The sequence below is a fragment of the Hylobates moloch genome, unplaced genomic scaffold, assembly GCF_009828535.3.
Source record: "Hylobates moloch isolate HMO894 unplaced genomic scaffold, HMol_V3 SCAFFOLD_13, whole genome shotgun sequence".
Lineage (NCBI taxonomy): Eukaryota > Metazoa > Chordata > Mammalia > Primates > Hylobatidae > Hylobates > Hylobates moloch.
This window is the reverse complement of record NW_026652288.1, coordinates 42214965-42240668: the sequence shown is the minus strand read 5'-3', so window position 1 is coordinate 42240668 and position 25704 is coordinate 42214965. Positions and strand designations below refer to the sequence as shown.

General features: G+C 43.4%; 1 protein-coding gene across 3 annotated transcripts in view; it reads right to left on the bottom strand.

Moving 5' to 3' along the window:
- PPM1H (protein phosphatase, Mg2+/Mn2+ dependent 1H) overlaps positions 1 to 25704 on the bottom strand; it is a 290772-nt gene that overhangs the window by 134099 nt on the left and 130969 nt on the right. For all 3 annotated transcript variants that reach the window (XM_058426862.1, XM_032173171.2, XM_032173172.2), the window contains exon 4: positions 12400 to 12512. In XM_058426862.1, the coding sequence (XP_058282845.1) occupies positions 12400 to 12512 (113 nt within the window). The remainder of the gene's footprint in view (positions 1 to 12399; positions 12513 to 25704) is intronic.

Genomic DNA, 25704 nt, shown 5'->3' with positions numbered 1-25704 from the left:
CCATTGCCATGGTCACCACAGCACTAGCTGCCACTGAGCATGCCTGGGCCCTGTCTGCACCTCCTCTGCCTCACCCACTACCCCCTCTTTCTTTGGTCCATTTCTGTCTGGTCCTCAACTATAAAAGGTACATTCCTGGTTCAAGGCTGTATTAGTCTGTTCTCATGCTACTAAAAAGACATACCCAAGACTGGGTAATTTATAACGAAAAAGAGGTTTAATCGACTCACAGTTCCACACGGCTGGGGAGGCCTCACAATCACAGCAGAAGGCGAAGGAGGCGCAAAGGCACATCTTACGTGATGACAGGCAAGACAGCATGTGAAGGAAACTGCCCTTTATAAAACCATCAGACGTCACGAGACTTACTATCATGAGAACAGCATGGGAAAAATACTCCCCCATGATTCAATTACCTTCCACCTGGTCCCCTCCCATGACACGTGGGATTATGTTATAGCAACAATAATTCATGATGAGATTTGGGTGGGGACACAGCCAAATCATATCAAAGGCCTTGGCTGTTTCATCTGCCGAACATCTTGCCTCACTTCCTTCAGACCTTACTCTAAGACTCTCTCCCCCATGACACTTTCCCTTGCTGCCGCATCTGAAACTGCAACCCACCCCTGACTACTAAGTCCCTTCCCTTGCCCTATGTTTCTCTTTAGAAATTATTACCAATAGCATACTCAACATTTTACTTATGTGCCTTGCTTATTATCTGTCTTTCCAGACTGGTTTGCAAGCTCCATGAAGGCAGGGTTTTTTTGATCATGGCTATGTTCCTAGTGCCTTTGACAGTGCCTGGCATGAGGCATATTTGGTGAAAGAATGAAGGGCTGAACCATGCTTGTGCTTTAAGCACATCACCTGTAACCTGCATGGCAATCTACAAGAGCAGGAACCAGCCCCTTCCACAAATGGGAAAGCAACGTATTTTCTGGAGGGTGAGGGCCAGCTTTTCCAGACCCTAGCACCTGGGATCATCGCATTTCACCACTCTACCTCCCACAACCCTGGCTCACTTCCAAGGGCTGACATGTTTCTCCCTCCCTTCCTGTACTAACAGCTAAACCATATTTGGGCCTGGATAGTTTATTACCTTGCTTAAACAAGACAGGTTAGAGTTGAAGGTGAAATGCCCATATTGTTCAGTTAACTCCTTGAAGCAAACAAATCATTTGGTAACTGTACACCACACACCTGTAAGGACTGCTCAGTGAACATCAACATCCCATCAGGAAACAAGACCTTCATAAACCATTGTCTGTTGATGGTGGCTCAATGAGGGTTATATTTCACAAAAACGAGTATGATCCCATCCAACATTTATATCACAAAATGACCCTAAGTGCCAAACATTGAAGCACTATTCACAACAACAATGACACTGTGAAATAATAAAGCACAGGGCTTAGCCTGTAGAACCCTGCTGCAGTGGATTCTGATCTGTGAGGCAATTCTGTTGATGCAGTGTACCAGCATTGCTATTTCTGCGGCCAAAGAACATGATTACAAATGTGTGCCCTTAACCCGAGGCAGCCTCCACTCAGTAAAGCCCAGAGCTTCATGTGTCTCCTGAAACACCTGCCTTGCCTGTCACACTGCATTGTAAATGGATGCCTGACTACCTGCCTACCTGGGCTGACTACAAGTACAAGAGGACAGAGGCTTCGTCTGCCTACTTCACGGTAGCTTCCCTAGCACAGTGCCCAGCAGATGCTTGGCTCATGGAAGGCATATAAATATTTGTTGAATCCTGCTCCTACCATGACATTTTACTCTGCTTACACTTTATCTTCTAACTATGTAATATATGCACAATGAACTGTAAAAGTTTATTGTATGCAAACCAAAGATGGCTAGAGGTGTATACATAAGTAATCCATTCATAACAGTTATTTCAAATCTTATATTAAGGATGACATCAATGGGAGGAAATGAACTCAAAAAACATACTGAAGAACTGCAGTTTGAGAGCAGACAAGAAACGAAACTGTTAAACTGAACTGGTATATCATTTAAAAATCTTTACAACATAACTATGACAATTTAAAAATAACCGCCAAAGAACAGAAGTTGTTAAAACATCAGTATAGTCACACCCTACCTGATTAATGTAATCTTTCTCCTCTAGCAATGAAATAATCCTTGCCTTCTCTGATGAACTTTGCAAAGACAAATATTTGGTATGCTGTTTACTTGTAGGCTTTTTCATTATTCAGATGTGTTCTTCTCCAACATGAAAGTGGATCTTGGTGAGTCAGCTCTTTCTTCACTATGTTCGACAGCTAAAGCTGAACTTACTGCATCTCTCCTACAACTAACAGTGACAAAATTCAGGTAACAAAAGAAGTAATTGGTCTTTGGGCTTTAAGAATGATAGTGATATCCAAGTTGTAACTTCCTCAGAACAAAAGGGAAAATGTATCAAAAACTGAATAAAGACACTATTACTAATTGAACTCAATATGAATTCCCTTTTCAATGCCACTGGTGGCCCAAATCCACCAAAATCAATTCCCTTGGGCCTGGGTACATGACTTAGACTATATTTCCCAGCAGCCTTCTTTGCTTCTCAGTAAAGCCACATAACTGGGTTCTAGCCAATGGAATGCACCCAGAAATGTTGTGTGTCTCTACCAGGCCTTGCCCCTAACACCCTTTCTTGAATGCTCCTCCATACTCTTGTCCCCTTGTGTCTCACTGGATGGAGATGCCTCAAGAACCCTTGGAAGCCAAGAGTTAAAAATGACACAGCCTCCTTCAGCCTAGGTCCTCGAGTGCCGGCAAGGGACAAAGGCACCGCTTCATTAAACTCTTAAAAGAAAGAGACAAAAATGAAAATAGTCACGTTATTTAAGATCCTCAAAGTCACAGAAACATAATGCTTTGCTGGGTGTGATGGTTCATGCCTATAATCCTAGCACTTTGGGAGGCGAGGCAAGAGGATGGCTTGAGCACAGGTCCAGTATAGTGATACCCCATCTCTACAAAAAATAAAAATTAGCTTGGCATGGTGGCATGCACCTGTAATCCTAGCTACTCAGGAGGCTGACATGAGAGGATGGCTTGAGCCAAGGAGTTTGAGGCTGCAGTGAGCCATGACCATGCTACTGCACTCCAGACTGGTGACAGAGTAAGACCCTGTCTCGAAAGGAAAGGAAAAAGGAAAGGAAAGAAACGAAAAGAAAGGAAGAAAGGCAAGGAAAGCAAGGAAGGAAGGAAGAAAGAAAAAGAAGGAAGGAAGGAAGGAAGGAAGGAAGGAAGGAAGGAAGGAAGGAAAGAAAAAAAAACAGACAGACAGACAGGCAATTTTTTTTTTTTTTTTTTGGTTTTTTGGATGGGGCTTGTCTGTCACCCAGGCTGGAAGAGCCTGATCTCTCTGCAATTCCACCTCCAACAACACCCTCAATTCTGGATTGACATCCCATCCACCATCCTGGTAATTTTTTTTTTTTTTTTTTTTTTTTTTTTTTATAGAGACAGTGTTTCACCATGTTGCCATGGTCTTATGTGATCTGCCTGCCCGGACTCCACAAATCTGGTTACAGGTGTGAGCCACAGGCCTCAAAATATTCATGGGCATTGAAAATTTGAATGCAGTTGATGCACAACTATTTTCATTAAGAAGAACCCACTACTTTCTTCAGCGGCTTGTTGCATCTATAAACAGTTCTCCTGATCAGTACGATAACAATAATAGCAGCTAACTATTACTGAGCAGTTGCCATACACCTGGCTCTGTGCTAAGGGCCTTCCAGGCATCTGCTCATCTAATCCTCACCTGAGGAGTGAGTGCTATCATTATCTCCATTTACAGTTGACAACACTCAGTACAGAAAACATGAGATTGGCTCAAGGTCACACACAATAGCGGCAGAGCCAGGATTCAGCTCAGGCCATCTGAGTCCAGAGTCCCTGCTCTTAACCACCATCCTGCCTGCCTGTGGCTATCACTTCTATCCCAGGCTCATGGACAGCTAGCCTTACCACCTTACCCCATATCTGACAAATACTTGATCTTTTACATCAACAAAAGTTATCTTTTCATGTGGCTGAAAAACTCTAGCTCTTCTGAATTTTCCTCATCTTTTCAAACAGTTCCAATCTCTTCACCACTCCAGTCTCTCTTTTGAAGGTTCCTGTTCATCTATACACATGTTGAATTATGTCACCTAGAAAGGGACTTCATGGGTAAAATGACATTAATAGTGCTTCCCCAAATGGGTTGATGTTAGGATTAATGAGGTTATTTATGTAAAATTCATGTAAAGCCCTAGACACTAGTAATAGTACTTACTATGGACAAAGTAAGCCAGCCAGTCAGAAACATTAGCTATTATTTGCCTTATAGCTCAAATACTGCAGCCTATGATTAGATTAGGTTCTGGTGTCTTTATCACACTACTGACCAGATTAAATTTACTGTCTACTTAAATACACTAAAAAAAATGTGAGCCATTGATAAGCTGTCTCCCCTATCCTGCTAGTTTTCTTTCTTTTTTTTGGTGACAGGGTGTCACTCTGTCGCCCGGGCTGGAATGCATTGGTGCAATCATGGCACACTGCAGCCCAACCTCCCAAGCTCAAGTGGTCCTCCTGCCTCAGCCTCCTGAGTAGCTGGGACCACAGGCATGTGCCACCACGCCCAACTAATTGAAACAAAAATTTGTTAATAGAGACAAGGTCTCACTTTGTTGCCCAGGTTGGTCTTTAAGTCCGGGCTCAAATGATCTTCCTGCCTTGGCCTCCTAAAGTGCTGGGATTACAGACATGAGCCACTATACCTGACTGCCAGGCTGGTTTTTCTCTTTTCAACAGGTGTGATACTTTACCTTTACTGTGGTTAAACTTCACCTGGTATTTACCCACTTTCCCAGGCACTAAAAGACTTTTTGAATCTTGCTAGTTCATCTTACTTGGTTTCATATCACCTACAAATTAGATGATTAGGCCCTGGAAATCTATCCTGGTGTGGGCTCAAGTGGGCAAACACAGGGCCTTGGGTTCTCTACTAGAAAGTTTCCTCCTGACACTGTTCTACCCTAGCTCAGCAGTCAGGCATAGAAAAGGTGACTATCTCGATCACAATAATCTCATGCCAGCATTTCTAAGGGCAAATATTCTATTTCTACGAACTTCATGAGACTTCCCAGCTTAGCCTTTCAGTGGGCTAAGAGAAATGGGACATGTTTAAAGGCATGGCTTGGTTGGAATGGGGAACTACAGCAACTACACTTTCCCAGGGGCCCAAGAATGACAGATGAAAAGTCCGCACGGGGGCATGTCTGACCCATCCCAGACAAGGGAATGGAGGGTCGGGATAGGGTGGGATGCTTCACAGCTACGGGCTTCAGAACTACCCAGCAGGAAGAGCAGGCTGACATGTGGAGCTGGATCATGTTAGGAATTCTCACCCAACTCTACTCTTCAGAGGAACAGGGCCTAAGTTCTAGAATGTCAGGCTGGCAGAAAGGAATCTGCAGCCAGCCGGCCCAGGTCCAGGGAGCCCCACCACCCCACTGCAGGTAGCAGGCTGCAGAGTGGAAGGGGAAACACGGGTTCCAGGAGCTTGCCCTGCGTGTGGTGTCCGGTTGCAGCAGGACTGCTGAGACTGCCTTATAGCGTGCCTGCAGTCTAACGCTTTGGCCCTCAGGCCAGGAACAGCTAAAATGTTTCAATCTTTCCTAGCTCTTTCAGATGCCCAGGGGTAGACTTTAGAGTGGTAATTCTTAAACTTAAGCATGCATCGCAGTTATCTCTAGGACTTGCTAAACACAGACTGCTGGGTCCACCCACTGAGTTTCAGTGAGCAGTGATCTGCTCTTCTAACAAGTTCCCAGGTGATGCTGCTGCCAGTTTGGGGATCACACTTTGAAAACCACTCATTCAGAGCAAGAGGTACCTGAGAGAGGAAGGTCAGAGAGAGAAGGGCCTCTCGGGTGCCCTCTGTGTGGACGGCAAGTGGCCTGATGGGAAAAGTAGAGACTGTTTTGAGCCATCACTTGGTTTCTGTGTCTCTGCCTGTATTTGTGATCATTTGGTAGCATTCTTTTCTTTCTGCTAATCCCTTCTACACGTTACGGGTATAGCTAAGGGATTACATGAAACACACATTAAAAAGATGAGGAGGGGGCTCTGCAGAAAAAAGGGAGAAACGGCAATTCAACTTTCACAGTGGAGAGGAGTTGTTGATTTTGGTTTTTCTCTCTGTTATTTTTCAAATGCATGTCAAAGAAAGTGAGAGGAATAGTGTATTTAATACAGTTAATGGCTTAAGATCAAATATATTTCTGAACTCAGAGGAAGGCTACTAACAAGAGCAGGAGCTCACTGGCATGTGTGGATAGATGAACCACTTATTAGCACAAAGGAGTTTCAGAAAGGATTTGTACCGGCCGTTGGTGAAATCCATCAACATAAGAAGAAATGAATAGTTCTTTGCATTCCCTTGGCTTGGAGGCAGTTACATAATATTTCATTATTTTACCACCAGCAAAGGGAAGAAACCTGGGGAGAAGACACCACAGATGTGTAATTGATTTTGAATTTAGAAACATAAGTCCTGTTTAATACCTAACTCCTGTCCTCAGGAACATTCAGATTTGTCAAAGGAACTCACCTTTGAACCAACAGAGAAAGCTTTAACTCTAAAGAGGGGTAATCGCAGAAAACTAAAAAGGAGTGAAAGATAAATGAAAGAAAACCATCACTGGCTTCTTTCAGTGACAATTCATGGAATGCCGTTTACTCCCGTCCTACAGAGCTAGTGAATGAACACATTCGACTTTCCCTACCCTTTCCTAGGAGACTCTCAAGCACGAGAAGATGACCCTCTATTCCCAGGAGTCTGTGGGCTCAATTCAAAAAAGTCAGTGAGACACTTGCTTCCAAAGAAGTTATAAGCACAACAAAATGGAAGTCTGAATTTGTGGTAGTAATCATTTATAGTATCAGAAAATGCTTATATTATTTTCAATAGATTATGATCTAAATGAAAACACAACATTTATTTTTAATTTTAATTTTTTGAGACAGGGTCTCACTCTGTCACCCAGGCTGGAGTGCAGTGGTGTGATCACAGCTCACTGCAGCCTTGACATCTCTGGGCTCAGGTGATCTGCCCACCTCAGCCTCCTGAGTAGCTGGGATTACAGGTGTGAGCCACCACACCCAGCTAATGTATATATATATATTTTTGTAAAGATGGGTTTTTGCCATGTTGCCCAGGCTGGTCTGCAACTCCAATGCTCAAGTAATCCTCCTACCTCGGCCTCCCAAAGTGCTAGGATTGCAGGCATGAGCCACTGCACTCGGCCAAAAACACAACATTTAAAATAGTCTCAGAACTTTGGGACCCTTGGAAGGAGACAGGAGCTCTCATGTTGAGAAAAAAAAATCCTTTTCTATATTATAAATGAATGAATCGGACCATCCAAAGCTTATCTTGTCAACAATTGCAGTGCATTTAAAATAGCCTCGAAGGCAGCCTTCCACTCCCTTCATAATTCATTTTAGGTGAAAACTAAGATGCCACTGATTATAAGGTATGCCACTATTTCACATGAAAACAGGAAGAAAAAAATGTTAATTAGAACTTCTTTATTTAGAAATGCTAAAATGAGAAAAACAAAACCTCTGAGTCTCAGCATGGATGGGAAATCCCAGGGTACAGTGCAGAGATTGTGGATAAGATCCAACTCCCAGTCTTGGGTGGTGGCCCTGCTCCTCCGTAGCTGTCGAAGCCTGGGAAAACCACTTCCCCTCACTGGGCCTCAGTTTATTTATTGGTAAACTGTATTTAACTTGTATCAACAGTGCCTACTTCTCACTATATTATTGAGAAAATTAAATGTGATCCTTCGTTATAGTATTTAATACGTGCCTGGCGCTTATTAGCTGTTTTAATGCCACTGTTACTATAAGTCTGGCAAGAGTAGAATTATGAATTTAATAAATCTTAAATGCTTTTTAAAAAACTCTGAGTGACTTCACCCAGTCTCAGTTGCTAAACCTGTAGACATTGTTTAAAATACATGGTAATGGCTTTGCTTCCTCAGTGACTTAGTTCTCTAGAGATGAAATGAAATGATCTCTAAAATGGAGTCAAAGCACCTTCCCAAACTGAAGAATCAGTCAGAGCCCTAAGGAGCTGATGACTCAAACACAATGGGTGATAGTTTGCATATTGCTTTGCATGACATTTGCATGCTACTGGTTCATTTTTTGCTTGAAGTGAAAATCCGCCCACCATCTGCTTCTTTCCTGGTCCCTTATGATCCCCTAGGTGTTGAGTTGGCTGCCTCTGCCGGGGAAAAATAAAGCAACTGGCATGAATCAAGCAGTTACTGCACGTGCCTCTGTGGCCGGTTAGCTCGGCAGAGTAGAAGGGCAAGTTCTATCAGGGCAGAGACCAGACCACATGGATCAGGTCCTCACGTCACTGTGGACATCCTACGTGAATGGTCCTATGTCCTCTGAGTGGGATGGTCATTGACTCAAAAACCCATAAAGCCACAAACAGCATCAGGCAACATTTCCTGAATACAACCCCTAAGTGTGCAGATGCCTGATGGTAAATCAGAAGATACACAGCTTAGTTCCTGACCGTTGGCAGCTTCCAAATCAAACCAGGGCAAAGCTTCTCTTCCTGAGCATGAATAATTATGGGGGCAGTGAACATATAACAAATATTTTTTACTCTCGAAACTGTCAAGATGTAAAAAAAGCACATGACAGCTAATACCTAGCAATAAAGAAGAAAACTTAGCACTTCATTAATCAGGGCCCTGTTGCCAGAACCTTCTGCGGCTCTAAGCATTTGTTTTAAACTGAGCCCTGGGATTCCTGACTGCTCATCAATCAGTGATAATGGACCTACATTTCCACAGATATGATCAAAGCTCACTTAGCTGTTGTTTCTTGGGAATAACTGAATATTTCTGTAAGCTCAAACACCTATATTATAAGTATGGCAAACTAGACAATGATCCTATAAGATGACATCAGTATCTATTGTTTATAAAAGAGCTGCAAATAGCACTCCAGTAAGTATCCTATAAACGATCCTTTGGATAGCACATAAAAATACCAACTTACATTGTTCTCAGGTTTCCTGAAGTATGACCCATATGTGAACAGCAAACCCAAATAATCAACTACAAAACCCCAAATTTATATCTGGATACTGAGGCTAGAATACTGTAAGCATAATTAAGCTTATTAGGTTTTAGAGGTAGTATTTCATCATTAAGCTTATTAGGTTTTCGAGATACTGCTTTTTTGATTTTTTTAAAATGTTTTACAGCTTTATTAAGGATAAAAGTATCTGTTAGGCTTTTCAAATGATTGGATATAACATGTAAAACATGATACTTTTTTTTTTTTTTTTGGAGACGGAGCCTCGCTGCTGTCACCCAGGCTGGAGTGCAGTGGCACAATCTTGGTTCACTGCAACCTCTGCCTCCCATGTTCAAGTGATTCTCCTGCCTCAGCCTCCCGGGTAGCTGGGAATACAGGCACGCGCCACCACACATGCTCATTTTTTTTGTATTTTTAGTGGAGACGGGGTTTCACCATATTGTCCAGGATGGTCTCGATCTCCTGACCTGGTGATCCGCCCGCCTTGGCCTCCCAAAGCGCTGGGATTATAGGCGTGAGCCACCACGCCTGGCCAAAACATCATACTTTTATGAACACTTAGAAATATAAGAACTTCAGTTATATTAACATTTCTAAAACAAATTCTAAGGAATATAAAATAACCAAAAGATAAACCTTTATAGGACAACTTTACTTTCTAAAAGTATCACTCCTCATGGGATAATTTTTAGAGATGATCTAGTCCAATGCCACTGCCTTTATAGATTAAATCGAAGTCTGGTCTGGAAATTGGCACCGAAGTACAACAGAAGGCAAGAGCCCAGAAGATGAACTCTCGGGACTGGCAAGTTCCTGGACAAAGGACTGGAGCTTCTGGGATGCAGGCTTAGAAGCCCTGGCTAGGTAGGTGGCCCTTTTAAGGAGCCTGGAGCTTTGAAGGAAACTATGTTTAAAAATGAGAAAAAGTCATTAGGGAGGAGTTGAGTCTCAAGAACAGTGTAACAGAAAGGTATTCCAGCCGGGAAGTTGAGTTAACTTCTGACTCAGGTCATCTGGTGAAAGGCACTTCCCTGGGAGGTAGGGTGGGCCTGTTTCCAGGAGCAAGGCACTCAGTCACTTCCTTAGTCCCTGAGTGGGCCAGGAAGCAAACTCATTTTAAAGGACAGGAAACCAGACATAAAGGCAAAAGGTGAACGTGAGTGCAACAGCTGAATCATCCCCTCAGTCTTACTCAGTTGGAGCAGACAAAGAGGAATTGCCTCCTTTGCTGCTCTCCTCTGTCTCCCAACCAGCTCAAGATCAGGAACTGAACAAGAGGCCAGGGGCTGGCCCCTCAGTGTGTTTTAAAAGCCCCTGAAGACCGTAGATTCCTGTCTTTGAAGCTGCTCAAACCCTGAGGCGGGAGAGGAAAGGAGGAGTAGCAGATGTGCTGGTTCTTTTCCATCTGTCCCCATCCTGGAGGTACCGCCCTGGCCTGTGTCTGTGTCCTGGCAGGCTGACCTCCCTGGGCCACTCGTCAGCTGGCTTCCTGCTGGGGTCAGCCGATGGGAAGGTCAGGCAAGAGATGGGAGGGCGGGCAGAGAGAAGTCAGCGTCTCTCCTCCCATTCTTTCCAACAGCTCCTGCCCAGTGGGCCCTCATTAGTGGCTCCCACTCTCCTTGGCTCTGCTACAGTGTTTGCTTCCCTGGTTCCTCAGGGTGGTCAACTCCTTCCTGGGGACCTCAACACTCCTGGCCGGTTCTCTCTACCTCCTTCATTCACAGTTGACCCATCTTGAGTTGGAGTCCGTCTCCTGTCAGAACCCTGACCTGACACACGGGAACAGCAGCCATGGGGTAAACATAGCATCTTACACATACTTCCATTTACTGGGCAGAATTTTACAAGGAAACGTAAATATATACGTTTTTACAACATGTATTACACACTTCTCCACCTCTTTAATGTTAGAACATGTAATTACAATTCATGTAATACACATTAGAATATTTGTTGTAAAACGTATATATATACGTTTATGTCACCACATATACACTTTTGAAATCAACAGACCTTCAACAAACACCAATCTTCAAGCCCCCAAAACCGCTGCCAGGTCGGTCCGCTCCTTGTTGTTCTCTGGGATCTTCCCTGGGAAAGGACGCTTTACTAGGAGGAATGGAGGCTGCCTCAGCCTAAGTCTGCTTTGTAAATGGAAGTAAAATTAAGGTGAATTTCTTGATTGCCTCAAGGGAATTGGTGTTCCGGGCTGCAGAGGCAACAGCAACTCAAGCTGGAGACAGGGAAGGGGAAAGGGGAGGGGTGGGATCAGACCTCAAAAAGGGCGGAGCAAGCAGGAGAGCCCACAAGAGCCATGTGACCTAGAGGAAAGGGACAGAAGAATGAGAGTCCTCACAACCCTTTGGGGGGAAAAGTCCTGTACTTTTACTACTTTCAGAATAAAGAGTCAGTTCTTTGGAAAAGGCCCCACTCTCAAGCCAGCATATTTTGTTATGAAAGTGGTGGAGAAGTGTGTAATACACGTTAGAATATTTGTTGCAAAATCTGTAATTTAAAAATTCCCCACACCAAAAGCGAAGAAGCATCAGTTATTTAAAAGAAAATCACAACTGCCAGGTGGTGGTGCAACCTGTAATCCCAGCTACCCAGGCTGCTGAGGTGGGAGGATTGTTTGAGCCCAGGAATTTGAGTCTAGCTTGGGCAACATAGTGAGACCCTGTGTCTCATTTTTAAAAAATAAATGAAATAAAAACATAAATGTATCTTATTCCCTGGCAATGCTGGATAAAGGAAGGGTTAACAATGATCTCTTGGCCCAAATTTCCTTTAATTGAACCCGGACGTGAGGCAACTGCAACTTCTAAGGGAATGTGCATAAAAGGAGAAGCTTCTGGGAGAGAACACTGCAAAGTCACTAAGTAAAAGTGGAGTCAACTGGGGAGTCATCCCAGGCCCCCTTCCAAATACCCAGGGCACTCGAATCCCTTTCCTTCCTCCTCATCGCTCTCACATATTATGCTCCTGCTAAGTTTTCACTGAGAAACAGCTTCTGAAGTCAAAAAACGTTTGAATACTACTGGTTTAGATTTACCACAGACATGTACGTGAACTGCTATATGCATAAGAGACTGCCTTTACCTTGTAATACCAACTTGATTGTTCTTAAATGCATTTTCATTCTGATGTAGAAGGCCTGACTTTAATTATTTCTAATCATTTGATTTTTGAGACAAAATAAAAACATCAGAAGGCATTAGAAATTAGCAAGAATCAGACAGCTCATCTGCTTACCTGCTATCCCCAGCATTTGCAACGTACAGCTTCCCCAAAAGGCAAATCACAATGAGGGCCGTGCAGCCACCAGATATATTATATGAACTCCTCTCTCGTTCTATCTGTAAGTCCTGGAGAATAAAACAGAGTTAGTGAAGCATCGTGCAGGATGTGTAGCAAAAGCTTTCTTATTTTCATTTTCTTGACAGTCCTCAGACTCTGAATGTGCTTCAAGAAGGGACTAGAAAAATCTTTAATGCTTGCTTCCCTACCACCTAATGAGCATTTCTGGACAGGACACTGGCATAAAACTGCCACACAGTAGACCATCTGTGAACCAGAGACAGGAAACAATAGACGGCAAACAGAAACAATCAGATAAAAATGCAAATAAAACGTAAGTTGTATTCAGTAAATATCCCAGTTTATGGAAAATTTAGTCTTTGTGGACTGCGTGAGCTACCGTGTGACACAGACACTAGAGAGGCTGAGAATGCCAAGGACTTGGACCCGATCAATGTTTTGTTTGTTTTTTGAAGACAGGGTCTGGCTCTGTCACCCAGGCTAGAGTGCAGTGGCCCAATCTCGGCTCACTGCAACCTCTGCTTCCCAGGCTCAAGCAATCCTCCCACCTCAGCCTTCCAGGTACCTGGGACCACAGGTGTGCGCCACCATGTCCGGCTAATTTTTGTATTTTTTGTAGAGATGGGGTTTTGCCACATTGTCCGGGCTGGTCTCGAACTCCTGTGCTCAAGCAATCTGCCTGCCTCGGCCTCTCAAAGTGCTGGGATTACAGGCATGAGCCACTGCGCTCAGCCTTGTCTTTTTAGAGAGAAGGTTTGCTCTGTCACCCAGGCTGGAGTGCAGTGGTGTGATCATATAGCTCACTGCAGCCTTGACCTCCTGGGCTCAAGCCTCCTGCCTTAGCCTCCTGAGTAGCTGCGACTACAGGTCTGTGCAGCCACCACACCCAGCTAACTTCCATTTTTTGTAGGGACAGGGTCTCACTATGTTGCCCAGGCTGGTCTCAAACTCTTGGCCTCAAACAATCCTGTCTCAGCCTCCCAAAGCGCTGGGCCACCATACCCAGTCCAGACATGATCAATGTTTTAAACTCCAAAGTCTTGGATAAATACTCTCTTTTACAGATAAATTACAGAAAGATGTCTTCTATTCAACACAGGCAGGAGTCAAGCCATGACTTATAGGGCAAAGACTTACAATGACTTATAAATGACTTGAAATGACTTCAATAAGTTATAAATGACTTACAATAACTTAAATGACTTAAAATGACTTATAGGGCTTCTGAACTCTGACCTGACTTTTCCTCTTCCCACAGCCACCAGTTTACAATGGTAAAATGTTTATAATAATTAGAAACATTCACTGAGAACTTTCTCTATGTCACGCAGTGTGCTGAGCACTTTATAGTCAAACTCTCATATCGTCCTCACGACCATCACTATGAACCTCATTGTTTAGCTGCAGAGAAGTGGGGTAGCCTGCCCATATTGACCTGGCTAGAGTCTGGATTCCAACCTGGTACTCTTCCAAAGCTTGTGTTGTTAATCTGCCACCTAATGAGGCCTCCCCAAGAAATTAATTTTAAAAATAGACCAACAGTGGCATCATCAAGACAGAAACCTGTGAAATTCTACGTTAGCGATAGGAGCAAAGGTTCTGTTACCTCAGAAAAATCTGCGTTAGTAAGATACACTGAATGCCCAGCTAAAATAATGCCAAATCTTCCAGTGGTAATCTACTACTTTTGGTGGAGAGGGAAGGAAAATGAGGGCTGGCTAAAAATTACAGGAAGAGGAAGAAATGGTGATGTTGATGCTTTTGTTGGCAGATCTAGGGTCAGGCCACTATTGTAATCCTGACAATCCCACAAAGTTAGAGCTCGGCTGCTTCAACCAGACTCCTCATGGAAAAGGGGGAGAGAAGTCAAGACTCCAGCATTTGCCAGCAACTTTGCTGTAGGGGCCAGAGATGGTAACATCAAAAGGGTAAATCGCCAATGGGAAACTGGAAAAGAAGAGCTTGAGCTTAGGGATATCATACTGGTTAAAGAGTAAGTGGAAGCCAGGCACGGTGGCTGACGCCTATAATTCCAATACTTCGGGAGGCAGAGGCAGGAGGGTCACTTGAGGCTAGGAGTTCAAGACCAGCCTGGGCAACACAGTGATACCCCCATCTCTATAAAAAATAATTAGCTGGCTGTGGTGGCACATGCCTGTAGTCTTAGCTACTTGGGAGGCTGAGGATAGAGGATCTCTTGAGCCCAGGAGTTTGAGGCTGCAGTAAGCCATGATCATGTCACTGCACTTCAGCTGGGGTGACAGAGTGAGACCCTGTCTCAAAAACAAAAACAAAATGACAACAAAAACCAGTAAATAGAGAAAACACACAAAGCTAGGACTTGGGAGAGACCAACACACTGGGAGTGAGCTGGGTAAGAGGTTGGGGGAGGGGAGCTGGGGAGCCACAGGGAGGAGGTAGGAATATGTGTTGGGGGATGCAGTGGTTTATAAACAAGTGAGGAAACATTTCAATATGGGAGTGAACAGCAGCAGCAAAAGCTGCAGAAGCAACAGGCATGGGGCAAACTTCAAAGGACTATGTGGGATTTTTAACATTTACTTCAACTGTGTATAAATTAGCTTTCTTAAAGAACTGTCATGAGGCTAAATTAGCTGGCATGTGTGAGGGGCTTAGCAGGATATCTAGACTCTTCCGGCAGCCCAGAAGCTTCAGCATTGAGAGTGGTGGCCTTTCTTGCTCACCTTAGACCCTCAACACCTAGGTTAGGCCAGGTAAATGGTAGTTTAATAAATGTCCATTCAATGGACAAATGAAGAAATAAATTTTAAATTTTTTTATCTTCCTGTCCCCTTACCTCTGCCTTAATATGAGAAATGGATTCCATAATTCACAAATGAAAAGCTTACAATGCCAACGCTCGCTGAGATAATAATTAAGCAGAAACCCATGCTTCAATTAAAACGCTCGATTGACAAGAATGGTTATCGAAACCTACACAAGACTGGTAGAAGGCTGGAGGATGAAGAGGAGGGGCATGGGTATCAGGTGGGAAGAATTATCTCAAGGAAGTCCAAGAGAGGAGAAGGAAAACATCAAGATGCCTGTTTAACCTCCAAGAAAACCCCTAAAAAACAGAACCCCAAACCCTACTGACAAAGGGGTTTGTGGATGGAATTGCTCTTTTTTTTTTTTTTGCATTTAAAGAACTCATATAAAGTTGATACTATGATACATATTTTACTAAATTAATATATAAATTGATAAAGAGTCTGCATCCAATACATCAAAAGGAACTGCTCAGCTCCGGAGACTATTTTTTGACTGTCAGAATCAATATTTGCTTGAATACCTAAAAGGCTGAAACACAATATTTATTAAAAATTATTTGAAAATGCTGGGTGTGGTGGCTCATGCCTGTAATCCAAGCACTTTGGGAGGCTGAGGCAGATGGATCAAATGAGGTCAGGATTTTGAGACCAGCCTGACCAACATGATGAAACCCTGTCTCTATTAAAAATACAAAAAAAGTTAGCTGGGCATGGTGGTGTGCACCTATAGTCCAAGCTACTCGGGAGGCTGAGATAGGAGAATTGCTTGAATCCGGGAGCCAGAGGTTGCAGTGAGCCAAGATCGCGCCACACCACTGCACTCTAGCCTGGGCAACAGAGCGAGACTTCATCTCAAAAAATTATTTGAACACCTACTGCTTGTATACTGTCTATAGACTAGAACGTGAATGATGTTTGTTTGATAGACTTGATCAAACCACTAGTATGATCCAAAAGGTAGAAACGTTATGGTGCAAAAAGTCCACGTAACAGGGCCGTCCATGGCAACAAATTCCTCTAGGACTCAGTTAAGCAAGTTCGGGCTACGCCACAGGTAGGTACATTATTTATCATGGTTTCTATCACAAGAAATTCTGCTTAGAAAATTATTTAATCCTTAGAAAAAAAAATCAAGGTAAAGAGCTCAACACTAAAACTTTTCTGCTTTAACTTTGGGGGAAACATTCCAGTCAGCTTACCCATTTAACCCCTTGCTATTATATTAATAGTGTGACTCAATATTTTTTTTCTAATTGATTTCATTATTTCTTTCACCCTTTTCTACGTTCAGCTACATTCCCTCTATAGCTCCCCCTGAATAAGGAATGCTAAATTTGGCAGCACTTTCTCACGAAGAGTGAACTTAACTACTTTTTAATCCAAGAAACTTTGCTAACATGTGCATGCGTTTGCCACTTCCCTCCCCCACATTTGTGTGGGAACATAAGTGTGCATACATGCACATGTGCACACACACACTTTAATTACAAGTGTCCTCTCTGGGATCATGGTGGGAAGGATTTGAAAGACGTGTTTCCATAGCCTTCATCCCCCTGAAGGATTCACTGTCGTTAAAACACACTCTTCTATTTCTTCTAAAACCGTGTGCAACTAGAACATATTCTAAAAATAATGTCTTCCCTCCCCCCCTCCTCCCTAGAAGCCAAAATAGCACATTTATTTTTTCCCTACATACACCTCCTACTCCTCTTTAAAAGATGTTTCACAAAATCTTAGTACTGAAAGGAACATTAAAGGACCATCTGGGTGGTTCTTTTACTATCAGAGCAAACATGATAAATTAAGTCAATAAAGATATATTTACCATTGCATTATCTACCTTTTTTCTTCAAATCCTCGCCTTTCAGATTAGATTTTTTAAATATTCTACATAATAAATAAAAACATAGACTACTTTTTTAAAAACCTCAAGTTTTTGGTATTTTTACAAAAATCAGTGAAATCATGGGAAAAACTGCTTACTGCTTTGTGCTAAGCAATGACTGATTTAGAATATCTCCCTGTTTTAGCTGTCAATGAACCCTGAGCCATGTGTCTAGAATAAACTGACTAGCAAAACACATGCATATACTATCATTCAAGTATGGTCTAAAAGGATCACTTAAATGACTCATAAGATTCAATTAACAAGATAATTGATTTATCTGCTTAATCAATAGTCCTGAAGACCTTCCAGGGCAACTTTCTAGGTAGCAGGACTGAGTTATCTTCTGTTTTGTCTGCTTAAACACTACATTTAAGCGAGGTTAATCTTTAAATCAAACAATGGATCCAGTTTTTAAGATGTGGGATTTTATTTTGCTCCTTGTTACAGGGAGAAACGGGAGCCGAGAAAGCAAACAGAGGGCCGGGCGCGGTGGCTCACGCCTGTAATCCCAGCACTTTGGGAGGCCGAGGCAGGCAGATCACCTGAGGTTGGGCAGTGCAGACCAGCTTGACCAACACGTAGAAACCCCGTCTCTATAAAAATACAAAATCAGCCGGGTGTGATGGCGCATGCTTGTAATCCCAGCTACTCGGGAGGCTGAGGCAGGAGAATTGCTTGAACCCGGGAGGCGGAGGTTGCGGTGAGCCCAGATTGCGCCAAGCCAATATCGCGCCATTGCACTCCAGCCTGGGCAACAAGAGAGAAACTCCGTTTCAAAAAAAAAAAAGCAAACAGGGATGTGTGTGCAATGAGACTAATTCAGCAGGAAAGAAGTGCAAGAGAAAAATATTGCCCGGGATGGCAATAATTTGATTTGAAAGTCCCATAGATGATGCAACTCCAAGGTCATTCTTTGTTTCCTACCAATTTCAGGTTGCAAAAGGAAAGCAATATCCGGTAGCAGAAAGGAGCAAGTGTTGGGTAGTTTCAACAGGACCTGGCAGCTCCCCTTAGCTGAGTTAAAACACGGCTCTGAGCACATTGCTAATAGTGTCAGTCACAAATAATCAGATTCTGCATGGTTTTAGTATCCAAAATTCTGCATGGTTTTAGTATCCAAATCTGATCCCGGTTTATTCTGAGAACAAGGCCATCTGCCAGCCAGGCAATGGGGAAGAAAAACCAGCACTCTACTGCCTACTCTTGCCACCTGCCGGCTGCTGGTGGAATCACATGCTTATTCCTTCCCAGAGAAACTTCCTGTTCTAACAAAAACAAAGAGAACAAAACCAACTTAAATAAAGACAGCTATGTGGGTTCCCAATTTACCATTAATATGCTAATTTTGGAAAACACTAATTTTTTTATTATAATTAATCTATAAACACTAACTTATAAATTTCTAAACTATAAAGTTTGCCCCCTTTTCGTCACAATGTCACTATGTATTTATACGGTTTTTACCAACAAAGCCTAGCTGCTTGGTATTTCCAATCATTTACCCAGTGGCAGAATTACACATAGTAGTTCCATATGTTAAAATATTGTCACTTTCTTCCCTTCCTAAGAACCGACTCTGGCGGGGAATCTAGACCCACTCTTAAAAGGCAATAGAACTCTGAGATCCTCCCGGCTATGTCCACAGCTCAAATCCCATGGTTAACAGGTTAAAAGGGTAATCACTGCTAACTTGGTTCTGATCCCTAGGAGGGCAAAGGCTTCCTGTAACTAACCCTGCAGTGGAATCGACTTCCTCCTTGAGTCTGAAATGTTGATTATTCAACCATGTTTTTGGGAGGGTGGAGAAGTAGGGAGGAGGTTTGAAATCAGGACTTAGAAGACACTTGTCTTATTAATACCTATTGTCCTCGGCCAAGTGACAATATAAATATAATAGGTGACAAAACAGAGTTAAGCCAGGCCTTGCTGGGAATCAGAATTGAAGTCAGTCGGAAAATTCCTGAGATTTTGGTCCTTTAGGAAGCCATGGCTCACTTTTCATAGTGGACACAGGAGGGATTCGCTACATAGCCTTCGCACTATGAAGGAAGATCTGAGATACAATCAGGGGGTTGTAGGGGCACACCTACCTCTGACAGTGTACACAGTAAGTATTAAAAACTAGTGGTCATAGGTCACCTTCACCACAAGCCCCACGCTGTGCCAGGCAACCCGAGGACCAAAGATGAAAAGCACTGCTCTCAAAGAAGCTTATAGTATTTGATGAAACTGTTACCATCTCCCCTCATTCGAAGCATTTTTTTCTCTCCTGTTCGTCTGTATTTTGTGACTAGTACCTACTTTTTCCCCAAAAATAGGTACTATTTATTCTGACTTGAGTGTTTCTGAACATTTTTAACAGTGTTTCCCTTTTGGAAAGGTATCAACATTTCACTACCTCCTTTTGTTATTTAGAATATCAAAATAAGTAAGATATTGCATATTTCTATATTCATATAATGTGGGACTACAAATGCCCCCAGATAAAAAATATATATATTTTTGTTTGTTTGTTTGTTTTTTTGAGACAGACTCTCGCTCTGTCACCCAGGCTGGAGTGCAGTGGCGCGATCTCTGCTCACTGCAAGCTCCGCCTTCTGGGTTCACACCATTCTCCTGCCTCAGGCTCCCGAGTAGCTGGGACTACCGCCTGCCACCACGCCCAGCTAATATTTTCGTATTTTTAGTAGCGACGGGGTTTCACCATGTTAGCCAGGATGGTCTCAATCTCCACCTCGGCCCCCCAAAGTGCTGGGATTACAGGCGTGAGCCACCACGCCCAGCCTTGTTTTGTTTTTGAGACAGAGTCTCGCTCCGTTGCCCAGGCTAGGGTGCAGCGGTGTGATCTCGGCTCACTGCAACCTCTGCCTCCGGAGTTCAAATGATTCTCATGCCTCAGCCTCAAAAGTAGCTGGGATTGCGGGCATGCACCACCACGCCTGGCTAAATTTTTTATAATTTTAGTAGAGACAGGGTTTTGCCATGTTGGTCAGGCTGGTCTTGAACTCCTGGCCTCAAGTGATCTGCCCACCTGGGCCTCCCAAAGTGCTGGGATTATAGGTGTGGACCAAAGTGGCTGACCATAAGATCTTATCTTTTACTTCCTCAGTGGTGTCTAAAAGAATACTGATTTTAAGATGTAAGTTCAATAAATACTAGTGACTGAGAAGAGCAGTTCTTAGTGGAAACAACACAAACTATTTTTCCTCTGTTCTCATCCCACAACAACCAATACAGAAGATTTCTGTGACCAGATGTGTGAGAGTTTTCCCCCACATACCCAACAAGCAATCAGTTCTGCAGAAGACACCAGCTGGGCGTCTTCCAGTTCGATTCCACACTATTACGTACTTGGAGATAGCATCAGATTCCACAGGTTGAGGGCTCAGTCCTCCAACTGACTCCCACTTCTGATGTCAGTCACAAGCCCCAGGTTGGTTTACCTGTGCTTCTGACCGACCAGCTATAAATCTGGGTTCCCAAGACCCCCCTCTCCTAAGATTCGATTAATTTGCTAGAGTGGCTCACAGAAATCAGGAAAAATTTACTTACATTTGCTAGTTCATTATAAAGGATATTATAAAGGATACAGATGAAGAGATGCATAGGGTGTGGAGCTTCCATGCCCTCTATTGGCACATGACCCTCCAGGCACCTCCACGTGTTCAGCTACCCAGAAGCTCACTGAGCCCTATCCTCCTGGGCCTTTATGGAGACCTCATTACATAGGCACATGCGATTAAATCATCAGCTCTTGGGGATCAACTCACCCTTCAGCCCTTCACCCCTCCCACGAGGTTGAGGATGCATGCATGCGTGTGCGCGCGCACACACACACAGGAATTATTGGGGCAAATCTAAATTAGGCTATCCTTTCATTTTATTCACTGTAATACACCTGACATCTACATTATCAATGGCAGCTTACTGTGTGATTCTACTTAGTTGTGCAGCCCTCTAATCCTGCCTTGGTCTTTTTGATGAACAGACCCCATCCAGAAGCTACCCAGGGGCTGCCAGCCACCAGTCATCTCATTAGGATACAAAAAGATACTTATCACTTTGAAGATTTCAAGGATTTTAGGAGTTGTATGTCAGGACGTGGAGTTGAAGACAGAACATCATAATATCACAGCATTCCACTGAGGGAAAAGACAAACAGATGGAGACAGACAAGCAGGTAGACAGAAAGAAAGAGAGTCCAAAAAATTCTGATTCCACATTGTTGAGCTATTATAAATAAAGCAAAAACCCCCAGTGAAGGAGAAACTCTGCTTTTAAGGATATCGTGACACTCGGAATCTCCAGAGGGACAGCTGCATAAATGTCATCAGTGAGGCAAATTAGAGGCTTAGGTGCAAGGCTTGGGGAACTTTACTTTTAGGGATTAAAAGTGGAAGAGAAGGCAAGAGAGCCACAAAGCCAAAATGCCTATAAGACAACTCTTACTTAATATTGAATTTCCTATTACAGAAAATCAGAATGGCACAAAACCTGCAATACCTAAAGGACATCTAGAAACAGGAAAATTAGAGAGTGGGTGGCTAGTGCAGTGAAAAAAAAAAGTTTAGGAATGATCTGGAAAATCCAAAGCTGCCCTGCTATAGACAGCTGTGTGAGCTGTCCTCGGGCTGCCTGGCACAGCGTGGGGCTTGTGGGCATTTCAAAAAACCAAAGGTTTACACCGTGAGACAATGACTCTCAAAAACCTAATATTGAGAGGGGGAGGAAAGAAAAGGAGTTGGCAATGGCCTTCCAGCTATTATTTTGAAGCTGGTATAATTTCTGTGCTGTGGATTCTGAAGCTCACCTTAAGCAATTTAATAATGTTAAGACAGGTATTATTTCTATGAAACTGGAGTGCAGTTTTTCTGAAATCTCTGATGAAGCAAAGAAAAACAAGAGCATCTGTGATTAAACAGAAGACTTATCATCCAAAGAGGGTCACATTGGAGAGTGAAAGGGGAGAGTATTAACAATTAAGACAGCAGGCACCCACTGGCCCAGTCCCCAGCAAAGCACAAGGTATGGTCACCCTTCCAGGTGCCATGAGGACCAAAGAATGGGTGAGCTTCTCGCTTAATAAGGCCAACCAGAAAGGTGCTATAAACCAAAAGGTATCTGAGACAGGTCTCAATCCATTCAGTTTATTTTGCCAAGGGTAAGGACATGCCTGGAAGAAAAAAAAACAAAGATAACAGAGACAGTCTGTGGTCTGTACCTTTCTCCAAAGATGCATTTGAAGGCTTCAGTATTTAAAGGGGAAAAGTGGGCCGGAGAGGAAAGAGGGAGGGTATGGTCATCCATATATTCCAAGAGAAAAGGAGCAGGCAAGGGATAGTGTGGGGCTCCGGAAATCCGTAAACTGACACTTTGCATAAGATAAGGTGAACACAGAGTAGCTTCCTGTGGAGATATTCAACCATTCATCTGTAGTATCTGCTTAGGAAAGGTAAGCAGATCCTTTTGTACAGATACAAAAGGAAACAGTTTCTTCCATGACTCAGCTTTCAGCTTAATTTTTTTTCCTAGTAATTTCCAATTTCCGCAGTGGACTGGGGGCCCAGTTTTTATTTTCCTTTCACAGTGCAAAGCCCTGGTAAGCTGTAGGCAGGTTGGGGACCTAGACCGACAATGTGGGAGAAAAAAGTATGAAGAGTAAACTAGGGCATGGGGTAAACCTGAAAGGAACAAACAGGGAAGAGACATGGCTTAAAGCTAAAAGTTCATGATATGCACATCTGGGCCTGGGTCTCCACAGGGGCGCTCCAGCCTTCCTCCTTATTCACCTGGCATTGCTACATTTAAGATCTGTCTTCCCACCACAGCAATGTTGGCTTACTGCCTTTGCCCACCTGGGTTTTTTCTCAGGCTCGGTTTGTTACCCAGGTTTCCTGAGCCCAGGGCATTCATTCTCCCGACCCTGCCCTGCACATGTCTGCTCTACTCCTGAGCCCCCACACCCCAGCATCACCTCCCCAGGGAACCCTTCCCTTCATCTCTTTACCAGACTCCTGCGTCACCCTGTATTTCCCCTCTCAAGGCTCCTCCCACTTATATTTTACTTGTTTAACACCCATCTTTGCCTAATCGGCTCCATATTCTTCTCCCAGTCAGGCCTGGCTTCTAGTTGGTTCTCAGCAAATATTATTGATTGAATGAATTACATATGAAAATGAAGCAAACAATTTTTTTGTTTTTGCCTGGTGACTAAGTTTCCAAGAAAAATTTGAGGTAATGAACTGGTTCATTAAAAGTTGAAATATTTTAAAAATGAGCCTTTTAAGTATTTTTCTGAATGAAGCTTTGCCAGCACAGTTGTTAAGAGCAACCCTGAGCCATTAATGGGCAGGAACAGCCTGAGACCCCTGTGGAGCCCTGAGTCAATGTGACATTGGCCTCTAGTGGACAAACTTGAGAATGCAGCAGCTCCAGGTAAAAGATGTCCTAGCCACAACTGAAGGACATGAAAATCCCAGCGTTTCCTTTATTTTTCACTTCTACCATGCAAACTGAATTACATTACATTACATTACAAGGAGAGCCCATTGTCAAATTTTTGCCTAAATAATTAAAAAAAATAAATTCAATACTTGGCATTCTGAGTATTAGCGTCTAGAAACACTTGTTGACATCAGAGCTTCTAGAGAGGCAGAGAGTGAGATTTTACACCATGACTGAGTGGGAGTCAATTTTCCTACCTTAATTCCTTTTTTCCTAAATAATCTTTTCCAGCCTCCTGGTATTTTTATTGGGATTGCAGGGTTGCAGGCTATCAGACAGTCTGGAGATAGAAGTGCATTTTATTTTTACATTTTTATTCTTCATTTTATTTTCTAAGAGAGGGGGTTTTGCTGTGTTGCACAAGCTGGAATACAGTGACAAAAAAGCACTGGAGATATAACCTGCTGTGTATCTGACCTGGGCCGGGTCACCCCTCCTCAGGCATCCCGGTGGGCCTCTGCTCCAAGGAGGTCACCACATTGACACTGAACCCACATGACAGCTCAGAACTCCTGGGCTCAAACAATCCTCCCGCCTCAGCCTCCTGAGTAGCTGGAACAACAGGCATGCACCACTACCATGCCCAGCAAGGTGCATTTTAAACCACCTGCTAGTCAAAGGGTAAATGTTGTCTCTGTAACAAGGAGGGAAAAAGCTGAGACCAAAGAAGGGACACATTTAAATAAAAAGAGGATGCAAATTTAAGGGGTGAATATATGAACTATTTTTGTCTTACAAACATTTCAGATGACGATATGTATTGTCATTATTTACTTTCCTTCTTAGCACACTACCTGATGCCGTGAGATCCTGGAACACGCACCATGTGCCTACCCGGTTCTGGTGAGATGCTTCTAGCTGCTTTGACTTCATTTAACAGCTTCTCATCACTTTGTAATCTCCAGGTTTTTTTTGTTTTGTTTTGTTTTTTTGAGATGGAGTCTCACTCTTGTTGCCCAGGCTGGAGTGCAGTGGCGCGATCTCAGCTCACTGCAACCTCTACCTCCTGGATTCAAGCAATTCTCCTGCCTCAGTCTCCCAAGTAGCTGGGATTACAGGCATGTGCCACCACGCCTGGCTAATTTTTTTGTATTTTTAGTAGAGACGAGGCTTCACCATATTGGACAGGCTGGTCTCGAACTCCTGACCTTGCGATCCACCCACCTCAACCTCCTGAAGTGCTGGGATTACAGGAGTGAACCACGGCGCTCGGCCTGTAATCTCCAGGTTTTAAGGCCATGACTGCCCACTGCCTAACTCAAGCCCTTATAAATATCCTTAAATATCTCTTATTCTTTATCTGTATGCAGGCTGCCGAGCAAGAAATAAAATCTTTAAAACCAAAATAATTGACTCAGGATAAAGTAAGCTCAGAGAGGGAAAGAGCTGGCATAGAACAAAGCAGAGGCGGCTTCTATGTGCACTCCTGCCAGGCAGAGGGGCAGCAAGGGACAGCGAGAGCTGTGGCACTCTCCCGAGGACATGCTCAGGAGTGAGGCCAACAGCGAAGGATGATGAACTCCTGATCAGACCCATTCAGATGGAAACGAACAGACAAATCCACACGCCTGGGTAAGACTAAGACTTCTTGGATATTGGCTTTGCCTGCAGTGTGAACCACATTCCCAGTTGTGGTAAAACAGCCGTTCTTAGATCACATCTGTATAGGATGGGGACTTTTGAGCACTTTCCTAAACACTGTTTCCCCCAACGCTGGACTTTCTTTATACACATCTGTAAAACAGATGGTGATCATGCTCACATCTAAGTGCAATTGTACCCGCTGGCATCAATATGAATATAGGAAATAAAAGCAATAAGACCTGTATTTAATAAGCCTATGACCTCATGCACTGCCCCCCTCTTTCATCTTCTTTTACTTTTTTTTTTTTCTTTTTGAGACGCAGTCTCGCTCTGTTGCTCAGGCTGGAGCACAGTGGCGCAATCTTGGCTCACTGCAATCTCTGTCTCCCAGGATCAAACAATTCTCCCACCTCAGCCTCCCGAGAAGCTGGGATTACAGGCAACCGCCATCATGCCCGGCTAATTTTTGTA